General features: G+C 34.7%; 3 protein-coding genes across 3 annotated transcripts; all 3 read left to right on the top strand.

Moving 5' to 3' along the window:
- Positions 1–2,577: 2,577 nt before the first annotated feature.
- On the top strand, positions 2,578–4,821 carry LOC128676187 (pancreatic triacylglycerol lipase-like). The gene is made up of 5 exons (XM_053756190.1): positions 2,578–2,681; positions 2,896–3,082; positions 3,468–3,862; positions 4,149–4,482; positions 4,651–4,821. The coding sequence occupies exons 1-5, from the start codon at positions 2,645–2,647 to the stop codon at positions 4,694–4,696; spliced, it is 999 nt and encodes a 332-aa protein (XP_053612165.1). The 5' UTR covers positions 2,578–2,644; the 3' UTR covers positions 4,697–4,821.
- Positions 4,822–6,497: 1,676 nt separating this feature from the next.
- On the top strand, positions 6,498–8,261 carry LOC128675954 (pancreatic triacylglycerol lipase-like). Its single transcript, XM_053755797.1, has 5 exons — positions 6,498–6,617; positions 6,862–7,048; positions 7,130–7,524; positions 7,608–7,941; positions 8,194–8,261. Exons 1-5 carry the CDS (start codon positions 6,581–6,583, stop codon positions 8,237–8,239), a joined length of 999 nt encoding a protein of 332 aa, XP_053611772.1. The 5' UTR covers positions 6,498–6,580; the 3' UTR covers positions 8,240–8,261.
- Positions 8,262–10,982: 2,721 nt separating this feature from the next.
- Positions 10,983–13,408, top strand: LOC128675949 (pancreatic triacylglycerol lipase-like). The gene is made up of 5 exons (XM_053755784.1): positions 10,983–11,091; positions 11,537–11,723; positions 11,975–12,369; positions 12,801–13,134; positions 13,306–13,408. Exons 1-5 carry the CDS (start codon positions 11,052–11,054, stop codon positions 13,349–13,351), a joined length of 1,002 nt encoding a protein of 333 aa, XP_053611759.1. The 5' UTR covers positions 10,983–11,051; the 3' UTR covers positions 13,352–13,408.
- Positions 13,409–14,011: the final 603 nt, after the last annotated feature.

Raw genomic sequence — 14,011 nt, 5'->3', positions numbered from 1 at the left:
CAGCTCCAAATGTAACAAGGAATATGCGAAGATGAAAGAGAAGGCATACTAACCGAAGCAAAATGTTATTCTTATTTAATTACGTTTAAGTTTTCGTATCGCGTATATTCAACGTGTGTCGTAGCATTGCTACGGTTTCCTTTGATCTACAATCAAAAAGTCGTAGCTCAGAGCTACGATGGTCTACGAAAGTTCTACGTCTATGCAGTAACTTACTTCATACCGTTGTTTATAAAATACCTAGCTCTAATAGTCCTAGCTAGCCCGCAGCTCGTTAGGTTCTATTCAAAATTTCAAAAAATCAAACAATATCCCAGAGGTTTGACCGTAAAAGCATAACAGACAGACATTCGCATTTATAATAGCAGTATGCCAGCAATATTAGTAGTATTTTAGTTAAAGAATAACATATGTAATGAATCCCAACTTATATTATAAATGCGAAAGTAAGTTTGTTTCCTCTTTAGGCATTATCTACAGGACCGATTGTTATGAAATTTGGTACACGGGTAGAAAATAACGTGGAATAACACATAGATTACTTTTTATCCCGAAATTCCTACGGGTGCGAAGCCCCGAGGCGCAGCTAGTAGTAGTATAAATTAGTAGTAGGTTTAATTACTTGAAAAATGTATCAAATATTTGCAGATAAATTACATGATAAGTAGGATTAACCGAAATAGCATGCATATGAGGTGACATTATAGCAACATGTCACGCATTAATCACACCAATAATAAATAAAAACGTTGTTCAGGGGTGAGGGGGGAAGGGGGATAACTTCCCAAACTGTCTGTGTACGTCACAATAAAAATATAATCTTGTAATTGTCTGGCGGTTTGATACATGTGTGATACTAGTTGTTCGCTACGAACATAGATCTCGCGAACACAATAAATTTTGATGAGTTTTTACAAAATTGTGTATATATATCAAAAACGACTTAACCAATTTCACGAACTTAAAATTTCTATTGACAGATCCTACATACCTTATAAATTTCATCAATATCAGACCAACGGTTCGAAAGTTATCGCGTTGCAATCATACATAGATACATACATACATACGTACATATATACATACATATAAAACCAATTTTTACTCGGTCAATTAAATGAGGACGGGAGGCTTCTGGCAAGCCCTGGTGACCTGAAGATCTATATATATCTATAGAACCTCATAATATATACTTTTAATATGTTATGTTGTATATGTTAGTGTCAAGGCCGCGCGCGTGGCCCTTCTAAATCTATGGTTAGAGGCACACCCTATTGCTGCGTTGCGCTCTGTCGTTCTCTGTGACTTGAAGACTATAGATCAACAAATAGAAAAAAAATCCGCACGTCGATGGATCAATGCAGCACAACGTAGACAATATATGGAGTTTCGACGCTCATGAACGAACGTCAATGTCACAACATTGATTTTTAACAATCATGGAATTAATCATAGCTTTAAAAAGGTGCCCCGCGCGCAGAAATCAATAAGTACTAGATTTAATTTGATTTGCTATGTAGTCCATTACGACAATGTATGGGACATTCCATTTATTTTACGCCATATGAGGTATCAGAAAGCCTTAAGAAACCGCTGTTCCTCAATTCCACTTTTTGTCCAATTTGCGGTCATTATATGCGTATCACACATACATTTGATAAGGATTTTAAAAATATATAACAATAATTTCAGTGTTAATCCAAAAATCTATCATTTTAATCTGATCGTACAAATACACGAGTACCTAATCTGAAAATAAATCAGCCAATGAAGTAATATGACAGATATTTAATTACATAGTTTAATGGACGCTGCGATACAAGCATCGCTTAGTGCAGAGTCCACAGTCCAACTAACTTATAAATTGTAAATCTACCTTCTAAAATGTTTCTGTCAAATATTATACTTATTTTATGGTGAATAAAGTTATTATTATTATAAAGTTTATTGCTATGGTCACTATACCATAGCAATAAACTTTATAATAGTACCATTTATGAACATCAGATGAGATGGTAGCAAAGTAACGTTCTTATTTCGATATTGCTAACAAACATTGCATTTATTAAAGTAACATTCTTATTTCGTTTCGCATTTATTAAGAAGTAGGATAGATATGCTACTTCTTAATAAATGCGAAAGTTTGTGTGGATGTATGTGTGTATGTTTGTTATTCTCTCACGGACGGATTGTTATGACATTTGATATACGGGTCGAATATAACCTGGAATAACAGTTAGGGTACTTTTTATTTCTAGGTATTCCGGGGCGCAGTTAGTAATATATAATTAGATAAGTCTTGACCACAGAAATCATTATTGTTATAAACGCTGTCGCTGCCCGCTGTCTGTCTGACCCTATGCACGAGTATGCTTAGATCTTTAAATCTATGAAACGGATTTTGATGCGCGTTTTTTATTAGACAGAGTGATTAAAGAGGTATTTCTGAACAATATTTTTTTGCATTTCATCGTCCGTTGTTAGTGGCATGGTAGTTTCTATTTGTGAAAAATAAAGAATAACATCGATAATGTCGAATTATCTTTAAGTTATTAATTACAGCTTGACGAATTGTCCATGTCACAAGATAATAATTAGAATATAAATAAGTCCTGTTTCCATGGACAAGTAGTCGCCGTTCACTATGAAGCTTCTTGTGGTGTTGATTTCCCTCGTTGCGTGTTAGTATATATAATATTATATATTTTTAATTGTATATAATATATTTTTAATTTGAATGTTAAAAATTAGAATTTAGTGTTGTTTTCAAGAATGAATTTTTCAGAAAATATTTCCGATTAAATGTTTAAAGATAAAAATTTAATCCCTAATGAGAAAAAAAAACGCAGTATTAATCAAGTGTAAGGGTTAATCAAATAGTGGTTCTTTTTTCAGTCTGCGCTGGCAGTGCAATCCCCACCATACCAGGGGACAATAGCCACTATGTAGAGGGAGAAAGCCGTTATATATGGATGCCGGATGGTGATGGCGTTCCTCACCTGGTGGACCTCGAAGCCCCTGTTGATCCAGAGGCAGCTGACCCTAGAAATGGCGCTAACAACGAATACTGGTTTTTTTCTAGGTACATTTTATAGCTATGATGATATTTATTTGCCAGGTCATCCATACTAATATTATAAAGACAAAGGATCTGTTTTTTGTTTATAATGAATAAACTCAAAAACTACTTGGGCGATTTTGATAATATTTGGCACAGAGATAGGCAAAATCATCGGGACTGATAGGCTACTTTTTTAATAACCGAGCGAGGCCAGGGCGGGCCGCTAGTTAGTAATTAAAACACGACGAAAAGATACAAGCGTTTGAAAAAGAAAAGGTTGAAACTTTTCTGCTTTTTCGTGATTACCACGAGTATACTCGCATAATTGATAAAAAGTGTATGACAATAAACTGGAACCTGGCAGTCATAGTTGCCTTCAAAATGAAATAAATATTATATTTTGCAGGAACAACCCTAACAACGCTCAAGTTATTGTTCACGGAAATGCTAACACCATATGGAACTCGAACTACGTGGCCGGCAGACCCTTAGTTGTCATCGTACACGGTTGGAACAGCAACGGAAACTCTGATATCAACTCTATGGTCAGGGAAGCCTACCTTGCAATCCAAGATGCTAATATAATTGTCGTGGATTGGCGTCAACACGCTAACGGCGCTTACAACTCTGCTGTCAGTGCTGTACCCAGTGTCGGGCAGTTCCTTGGTGATTTCCTTTCCTGGCTGATCGGAACTGCTGGAGGCAACTGGAATAATGTGCACTTAGTAGGATTCAGTTTGGGTGCACATATCGTCGGCAATGCTGGCCGACGCACCGGTAGTAGACCTGCCCGTGTCACTGGTAATTACTTATATTTTTTACTATAAAGAATTGCCGCTGGTTTTCTTTTTTTTCGAGTGTGTTATTGCTAACACTTGTGTCAGATTTTGGTTATCTATAAAAACTATACATGAGTCAGATTGGTATACAGACTCATATAGCAATGGCACGTATAGGAATTGAACCTAGGGCCTTTCGATCACAAGCGGATGGTCTTAATCACTGGACCACCACTGCTTAGCCCTTGGTTAATACTTTAGGACGCCATTCAACAAGACGGGTTTAAATAAAATAATCTTGCATTCAGGTTTGGACCCAGCTGGACCTTCTTGGAATGGAAATGCTAACGCACTCAACACCCAAGCTGGACAGTACGTTGAAGCTATCCACACCGATGGTGGTTTGCTCGGCATCTTCAACCGAATTGGTCACGGTGACTTCTACCCCAACGGTGGAAGGAACCCTCAGCCAGGGTGCTGGATCAGCACCTGCTCCCATAGCCGCGCTTATGAACTGTTCGCTGCTACAGTTCGATTCAACCACCTAGTCGGACGTCTTTGCAGCAATATCCAACAAGCTCAGAATGTACAATGCTCTGGCAGTAATTTCAATATGGGCAACGGCATTTTTACAAAGCGAGGGTAAAGTATTTTCGATGTAATTTTTTTATGAGAAAAGATTGTAGTATTTTTTTGAGAAATTATGTTTTTTAGCTTCGGTATTCTGCTATTGATAGTTAATTATCGATTTTTTATTGAGGACCATAAATAAACTTCTGTATAGATATATAATTGTTTTTTCCTCTCCAGAAATGGCATCTACGGATTGACGACCGGCAACAACTGGCCTTACTGAATAAATATTTAAAGCAATTGCATTAATTATTCGTATTCTAAAAAGACTGAACATACTTAATAAAAATATATTTTCAACCATGTTTCAAAAATTATGTGAAGAAATATAATGCGGTGATATTAAAATGAGTTTTTTTTTATTTTCGTGGCGGGGCGGGAGTTATAAGTAATAACGTATGTCAGGTAATTTAGCATTAGTATCGTAAGATTACTAGTAATTTTATATAAAAATGTAATTATAAATCAAAATGTAAATACTTTAATTAATTGTAATAATTTTATGTTAGCAATTTAAGAAATATTTGGAGTAATATTTGGAGAGAGATATTCATTTACTCCAAATATTTCTTCAAACTCCAAATAGGTCTGGTTTGCAAGTATATTTATTTTATTGTTAGATTTTTCGTCAAATTACTTTATAGACGTTTTGAAAAAAATATAGTTTTGCACACAGCTATTTGGATAGAGCATAGATCTAAAATATCAGAAAAGAGACACAAGTTATTTCAAGCTGAAGCGATAGCGGTCCAGTAGAAAGGTCCTAAGTTCGAATTCTACTCATCCTATACAAGTTTAGTACCAATCTGACTCAAGTAGGATTCATAGACACCACTTGCGCTGAAGGAAAACAACAAACAAACTAGCACACCCGTAGACTGGTTCACTAGTGTGTATGTGCGTACTGACGGTATTCATAAAAGTAATATCAGTGGATAAATTTAATTAATAAAATATGACACCTGTGGTAACAATAACACACATGTATGATAAAAATAATGTACCTATATGAAAATCATTGTTCCATTAGTGGAGTCAGGTTGTTCATTCGTAGAGGAATTCAAACAAATATAATATTCTCAACTCAGTTTAGCCATGGTGTTCCTTAGATCTAAACATCGATATCTAATTGGCGTAGCCTATTACTTCCGTCAAGAGTGTTTCGTAGTATATTAATTTTCACATTCTTATAGTAAAATTACATTTTAGCTGGTAATTATCTGTGTTCTATGTTGCCAATTACAACATACTACAATAATAACAAAACAGACAAAATATTCGAATGTCCTTTGAAAGCTCAGTAAAGATTTAGGACTCTAAGATTCGATGTATTCATTGATATTGGTCTAATTAATTAAACTGAGGGTAAAGAATTCAACTAACTTAACGGTAAAAAGATAAAACATATGTTTATGTGACTCAAAATCAGCCTAATTTAATTCTGAAACAAGTGGCATACACTCTGATCCATAGATAAAAGAAATATCTGATCAAACAACCGAAAAGAGACAGTGAGTTGGTGCAAGACTACAATAAAAACAAGCGGGCACAGCATACTCAAAATAAGTACGTCATAGTATTTGGCCGACTTGAATAAAATCTGAAGATAGCATTAGTAATAACATACTTGTAAGAAGAAGAACTAAAAAGTAAACACAGTTTTGGAATGTAATAAATAGAGAACCGCAAAGCAGATATTCTCGTCCAATCAATAGAAAAAAAATATTACAAAATTCTATCTAATCTTCATAAGTCGAAGGTCTGGTTGTGAAACTACGAGTATTTTATAGCTAGACGTTTAGTCATAAAACCTAATCTGAGAATTATAAGAAAGTATTTACGTTAAATATCGTGTAATAATACCTCTTTTATTAACGTCGAAAATATACTTAAATAAGAAGTAATTTTGAATTTTGCTCTAAAGATTTCTTAGCTCGCAGGTGAAGCCAGTAAGGGTGTTAACATCATAATAACACGCGTAATGTCATAGATATTATCATCTTTGGCTATCAATATGTCATCAATTTCAGTGTAATTAATTATGTCCATGAGATAATGACAAATATAAATAACACTAGATCCTACGTAGTGGCAGTCGTCACTCACCATGAAGCTCCTTGTCGCGTTGATTCCACTCGTGGCATGTTAGTATATGATTTATTTTATTTGATGTTATTTTTTTGATTAATAAATGATTTGGAATTCTGGTATGCAGTGAATCATGTGATTATACACATGTATTAATATTACAGTTGTTTAAAATGCTTAGAAGAAATCTGTTGTGACAAAAGCAAATTCGTTGCGTTCGATGATTTGATTGTATTGTATAAATAGGCTAATAGTGAATAGATACGTGATTGTAAAGAGTGAATAAGTAATTTTTTCCAGTATGCACTGGCAATGCTGTCCCTATGGTACCAGGGGACAATAGCCACTATGTAGAGGGAGAAAGCCGCTATATATGGATGCCTGATGGTGATGGCGTTCCTCACCTAGTAGATCTCGAAGCTCCTGTTCCTCCAGAAGCAGCTGACTCCAGAAATGGCGCGAATAACGCTTACTGGCTGTTCACTAGGTAAATTAGCTAGTATTACGATATTGATTATAAAAATGTATATTTTGTATTTTTTCATTTTGTATTATAATTATTTTACAGAAATAACCCTAACAATGCTCAAGTGATTGTACAAGGAGATGCTAACACGATCTGGAATTCTAACTACGTAGCAAGCAGACCTTTAATTGTCATCGTACACGGTTGGAACGGCAATGGAAATTCTGCAATCAACCCATTGGTTCGAGATGCTTACCTAGCTGTCCAAGATGCTAATGTCATCGTCGTCGATTGGCGTGGAAGCGCTGGTGGTCTCTACACGACTTCTGTCTGGGCCGTGCCCAGCGTAGGCCAGTTCCTTGGCGATTTCCTTACCTGGCTCATCGAGACTGCTGGTGGAAACTGGAATAATGTCCACTTAATTGGATTCAGTTTGGGTGCCCATGTTGTAGGCAATGCTGGTCGTCATACTGGTGGGAGGCCTGCCCGCGTTACTGGTAATTAACAAATTATTATTCCTACAATACAGACATTAAATTTGTTATTTTTTCTTCTACATAAACTCTTCTTATTATAACAGGTTTGGACCCAGCTGGACCTCAATGGGGAGGTAACTCTAATGCCCTCAATACCGAAGCTGGACAGTACGTTGAAGCTATCCACACCGACGGCGGTTTGCTCGGCATCTTCGACCGCATTGCCCACGCTGACTTCTACCCCAATGGTGGGAGGAACCCCCAGCCTGGTTGTTGGATCAGCACCTGCTCTCACAGCCGTGCCTATGAATTTTTCGCTGCCACAGTTCAATTCAACCACCTAGTCGGGCGTCTGTGCGGCACTCTCCAACAAGCGCAGAGCGTACAATGCACTGGAAGCAATTTAAATATGGGCAATGGAGTTCTTACTAAGCGAGGGTAAGGAATTTACGATACCAACTGTACTGAGACGTAGTATTAAAAATTATTTCAAATGATCTCATTTTTAATTTAGGATAGTTGAAATGAGTATTTTTATGTACATATGGTATGAAATATGTAGATAACATTTTCAAATTAAAATATTCAGATATTTTAATTTGAAAATGTCTATAATGTATTACAAAATGACAATTCTAGGTATATTGTAATTCATGGTAACTAAAATAATATGTGTGTTTCTTGTTGCAGAGATGGTATCTACGCATTGGCGACTGGCAACAGCTGGCCTTTTTAAATACATATTTAAAGCAGTTAAATGTGTTATCACTTTTTCTCAACGTCATGTCACCGAATAACGATAACTTTAGAAAAATAAAGTTTAAGTTGGCAATATCACGCGAAAATATAAGTAAATAATGAATTTGGTCAACTTTGTACATGTCTTTCAAAATCATCTGATCGGGGTTAGGCTACATTAGTTTTTGTTTTTGGGTGGGAAACTGATATATAGAAAATATAGGTACCTCAGTCAAAAGAAATTCTTGCCTTGATTAACAATTAGATTGCAATGGATAACAATTGGCTGCAAAATGATCTTTTATCAAATGCGTGAATACAGATACCGTATCATGTACCTATTTACAAAATATGAGATAAAAATCTTTTGTTGTTTTTCATAATATCTAATATTCTCTAATATATAATAATAATATTCAGACGACCTCGGTGGCGAAGTGGTAAAGTGCTTGGCTCTGAACTGGGTTCGATCCCCGGTCGGGTCATGATGGAAAATGATCTTTTTCTGATTGGCCCGGGTCTTGGATGTTTATCTATATATGCATTTGTTATGAAATATAGTATCGTTGAGTTAGTGTCCCATAACACAAGTTTCGAACTTACTTTGGGGCTAGCTCCTAGCTAGCTAGTGTGATTTGTCCTAATTATATTTGTTATTATTATTATTATCATTGTATCATATCTTCTAGTTGTAAGTAAAGTGGTCAATAACCAGTGTATGATATTTAGTACGTAAATATTTTTGTATCAATGACGTTTTTGACTATCAAAAAAATAATATGGTAATTATCGATCCAACGACATGGGTTTTCCACAAGATATAAAAGATAAATTAGGTACGTCATGTGTTATGTAATTAAAAATGATCTGATGTGCAATATAAAATCTAAATTCATCTAAAGCGTACTAAACAATACCTTATATTTTGGCTGTTTCGTCGTTCATCTCGATTCAAATTTTCTTTCTTAAATTCATAATTTTATTTTAGATTCATATTTCATCTTAAATTCATATTTTTATTTGCCTATAAGGCATGTTTTGAGCATCCAGTTACACGTAACTCAAGATCACATCTTTGCTTTCCATACGGCTAGATTGAGCTCAAACGCACGCAAATTATAAATTAAAAAAAACGGATTGGATGGTTCGTAGATAGAGAAAACTGTAGATATCGTCATGCCATCGTCATGTTTTGTCTGTTTACAAAGCCAATGTTGCGGACACGCACGAAATAAACGCGGGCGAAGCCGCGGGCAATAGCTGGTGTTATATAAAACAATAGTGAATAACAATACGGCATGTAGCCATTCAGTGATAGATGGTTATCTATAGATAGTTTAAGATAATCAGTGTTAATACATTTTATCTTTTAATTAATATCAGTTGTATTAATGTTACTTACGTGATGTTTTCGTGTTATATGTTTGCATTCTCGATAGCTAGCCCAATAACACTTGAATGGCTTAGTTAATATAGCTAACAAATATACCTATGGACCGTAAATACAGTATACCTATGGACCGTTGAAAGTTGACTAGCTATTTGTTAGTAACATATATTGTAAACCGTACCCCAAGAACTGATACAAGCTACTTATATTGCTATCTCTTTCTTCTGTGGCCCTATCTCTCTTTCTTGTGTATTGCGAGCAATATATATAGTTATAATGTATTGTATAACTATCTACTAAATCTAATGCTCATTTATGCGCCTTTGTGATGTTGTGTTCAGAAATCATCGGAATAATTATAGACTACGTTTTCTTTACACCATAAAACACATACATGCTAAAACGCCACTACTAGTAAAAGTATTGTATGTATGGCACCTAAAATTTATAACAAAATTCTACAACAATTTAGATAAGAATTAAAATTTATTTAAAAAGCACCTCAGGTCCTTACTGATTGATAAATGTTATTATAATTTGAACGATTTTTTTTAATGATACACTCAGATAAAAATTTAGTTAATTTAGTTACTTTTATTTATTCGATTATGTTTTGTGGGATGATAGCATTCTCTCCATTTAAATTTGCACACCCGTGGACGGTGAAACATGTAGGATTAAGCTTTTTTTTTAACATCACATTGTCAAAAAATAAACTAATGTTTTTGCAAATAAATAATCTTTGTCTTTGCCTTTTGTCTTTGCCGCTGGATCCTAGTGAATTTTTTCATCTCATTATTTAAATTTAGTTATTTAGTACTTGCGGGGCACGTGCACAGCGCAAAAAGAAGAGGTCGAGGAACAGATGAAAGAGATAGCAATATTATATACTTTGCATCAAAAAGTTCTTTGCAGTACGGGTTCCAGTATTATCGATAGTTTCATGGTTTATGATATCACAGTGTGTTAGTGCTTACCACACTTCATAAGATTTATAATTATTTATCTCGTCTCAATCGATCTCTTAAGCAGCGGTCGATTGAGACGAGAACAATTATGTTTGGATTAATGAAGTTCGTATTCGGCAAAGATCGCATTTATTTCCGCTGGGTTATAATTTATATTACTCCTAAAAGAATAATGGGATTTCATACAATTTTCTGACCGGATTTCAGTTCGACTTCTATTATGTACTTTTCTAAGTTTCAACATAATCACAAGAATTATATTCCAATATAATTCTTTTGGAGTAAGTGAATATCTAATTGTTTCTTTTTTATATATCACGCAATTGATTAATAACAGAGATCGATTAATCGTAATATTTATATTGTACCGAAACTGCTACTTGATTTGATAATCGTATAGGTATATAAGTTATCGCATACATTATAATTCGAGATTTGGTACGCCTTCATCAATGATGAACGTTTTTCTTGTTCTCGCCGCCATTGTTACAAGTAAATATTTCATTTCTTCTTTTCTAATTTACCTAATGATAATTCCTTTTAATGCCTTCAAAAAGTACGAATTTATTTTAAAGTTGATATTCTATAGCTTGCTTTCATAAAATATTTAATTTTTCTAAAATCTACTGTGAACGAACGTTTGTTAACGAAAAAAAAGTTTTTTTTTGATGACTGAGTGTAATTTTTTTTAAAGCTGATTGAGAGAAATAGTTTAAACACCCTTTTGTTCACAAGGCCGAATTTTCTCTGGCATATTTTTGAGCTTTATATGCATGAGTACAAAGTTTGCATTCTTAAACGCGGAATTATAATGTGACGTTAAATTAGCGCCACATTTTTTACATTATTTTAAAATAATTTATGACTAATAATAATATAATGTTTACTTGTGGTTTTCTGAGCAAAATTGTTAAAAAATGTGTTTGTATATTTTCAGTATGTGTTGGCAATACTATTCCTTCGGTGCCGCGGGATAATAGCCATTATGTGGAGGGCGAAAGCCGCTACATTTGGATGTCGGAAGACGAAGGCGTACCAATATTGGTAGACCTGAATGCGACAGTCGACGAAGCTGCTCTTGCATCTAGATCTGGCGCCAATAATGAATATTGGCTGTATACAAGGTGAATTTTCAAAGTTAGTAAAGTATTCAAGACCAACCATGTGGAATAACCAATGCTTTTAATCCTTAGGGGGATTGAAGAAGTACCGATGAAATACTGAAAACGATTTGGCACCATATTTCTTTTTCATACGGATTATTGATTGATGTAGTGTTTTTTTTTATTCTTTATTTTCAACAAAGGAATCATTATATGTATAATATTACCACTACAGTCAAGTTTCTTATTTTATTCAAATATTAACATTTCAGGTACAATCCTACTGTTCCCCAAATAATCACGCACAACAATGCCGCCTCCATCTGGAGCTCCAATTACGTAGCTTCCAGACCCTTGAAGGTGATAGCCCACGGGTGGACTAACAGCGGAAACCATCAAATCAATTCTATGCTAGCAGAGGCATTTTTGACAGTACAAGATGCTAATATACTTGTAGTTGATTGGAGGACGGTTGCTGGGTTGAACTATGTATCAGCAGTTGTAGGAGTGCCAGATGTTGGCCAGCATATTGGGGATTTCTTGACCTGGTTGATAAACACGGCCGGTGGAAATTGGAATAATGTGCATTTGATTGGATATAGTCTGGGAGCTCACGTGGTTGGTAATGCCGGAAGGGCTACTGGTGGCTTACCAGCGAGAGTCACTGGTGTGTAAAATTTTAATAATGGCATTTTTTTTATTTTATTTAATATACTCTTAAAAAATTTTGTTCTACAGGGTTACTGGTATCTAACGTATAATCTTCCAAAGGTGCATAAGGTACATAGAGACTAACATGTTTTGTTCTACGACTTTTGTCCAAACGTAATAAATACAAAAAAAATATTTTTTTTAGTTTTAATAAAAGGTTAACTCTATGTTCGATTACGTTACATAACGCTACTGTTACTGCCTCGTGTTGCTTGGCTACTACATAGAGTTAAGATGTGTAGAATCGCAAATTAGATAGATTTTTTTAATATAAAAAAAAACTATGAAAAGTCGTAACATAAAAGTTGCTTGTTTTGACGTACCCAACCTTTAGGAGGTTTTACGTTTGATACCAGTAACCCTGTATAAGTAAGAATGTTTTTTTAGGTCTGGACCCAGCTGGGCCTTTATGGCAAACTAACCGAAACACCCTATCGGCCGGAGACGGTCAATACGTAGAAATAATACATACGGATGGGCTGTACCAGGGGATTTACAGGCCAATAGGTGACGCAGACTTCTACCCCAACGGAGGTGTTAGCCCCATGCCTGGGTGTTCCGATAGCCAATGCTCCCACGCCAGAGCATATCAATATTTTGCGGCCAGCATCTATTATAACCATTTTGTGGGGAGATCCTGCCAGAGTGTTATTGAGGCTGCGAAAAATCAATGTCAAGGGAGTGTTTTGAACATGGGCAATGGAATTTTGACTAAAAGGGGGTATGTATGATGTAATTTATGGATAGTTAGCACTAAATAGTGTATGTTAAAACTCATCAAGCAGAGAAAAATTAATGAAACAGATTTCATGATCATTCCGATGACAATTCACAAAATGCTTTACATAGGCATAATTACCTAATAAAATCACAATATGTTTGCCTTTTTCAGATCCGGTTTATATGGGTTAAGCACTGGTGAATCATGGCCGTTCTGAAAATCTATAGCATGTAAAAGAGATGTAGAAAAGCTTAAATAAATATGTTTAAATTAAGTATATTCTTTTTTTTTCCGTATCTAAATTTTTACTATTTCTAATTTTTATTACATTAAGTATTTTCTTATTTAGTAGGGATATGTGTTGTTTGCTGTCTATGATTAGCTATTCCAGGTTTTCCAGGTTTGTCTAATATTAGAAAGTAAAATTAATTAAGAAAATATTCTAAATATTTCGTAACTAAAATTTGGTCGCGCGTGGCTTCGCCCGCGTAAATTTCACTCGGAAACAGTAATTAGGCCTTCACAGATACTTTTTCACATCATATTCTAAACTAAATAATATTTAAAAGCCAAAGCTACAATTTGCTAGCTTCCGGGATGAAAGTCTATGTCCTTCTGCATACTTCAAACTATAAGTGTGCAAAATTTCAAGAAGATTGGTTCAGTAGATAAAGTATGAAGAGTTAACAAACAAACTAACTTTCGCATTTATAATATTGATAATAGTATATTATTAGGAATCATTTCATTCATTAGGTGTTTGATGGTGACCTGAAAGGTCTTATCAGGTATTTATGAAATAGTCTATTTGGCTCATACATGTTTTATAAAAACGAAATCCTTATTAATCAATGATGTAATTGTGATAATTATAAAG

This window comes from Plodia interpunctella, chromosome 2 (genome assembly GCF_027563975.2).
Source record: "Plodia interpunctella isolate USDA-ARS_2022_Savannah chromosome 2, ilPloInte3.2, whole genome shotgun sequence".
In the NCBI taxonomy this organism is placed as follows: domain Eukaryota; kingdom Metazoa; phylum Arthropoda; class Insecta; order Lepidoptera; family Pyralidae; genus Plodia; species Plodia interpunctella.
Note: the sequence above shows the minus strand (reverse complement) of the source record. Positions and strands in the feature narration are given on the sequence as shown.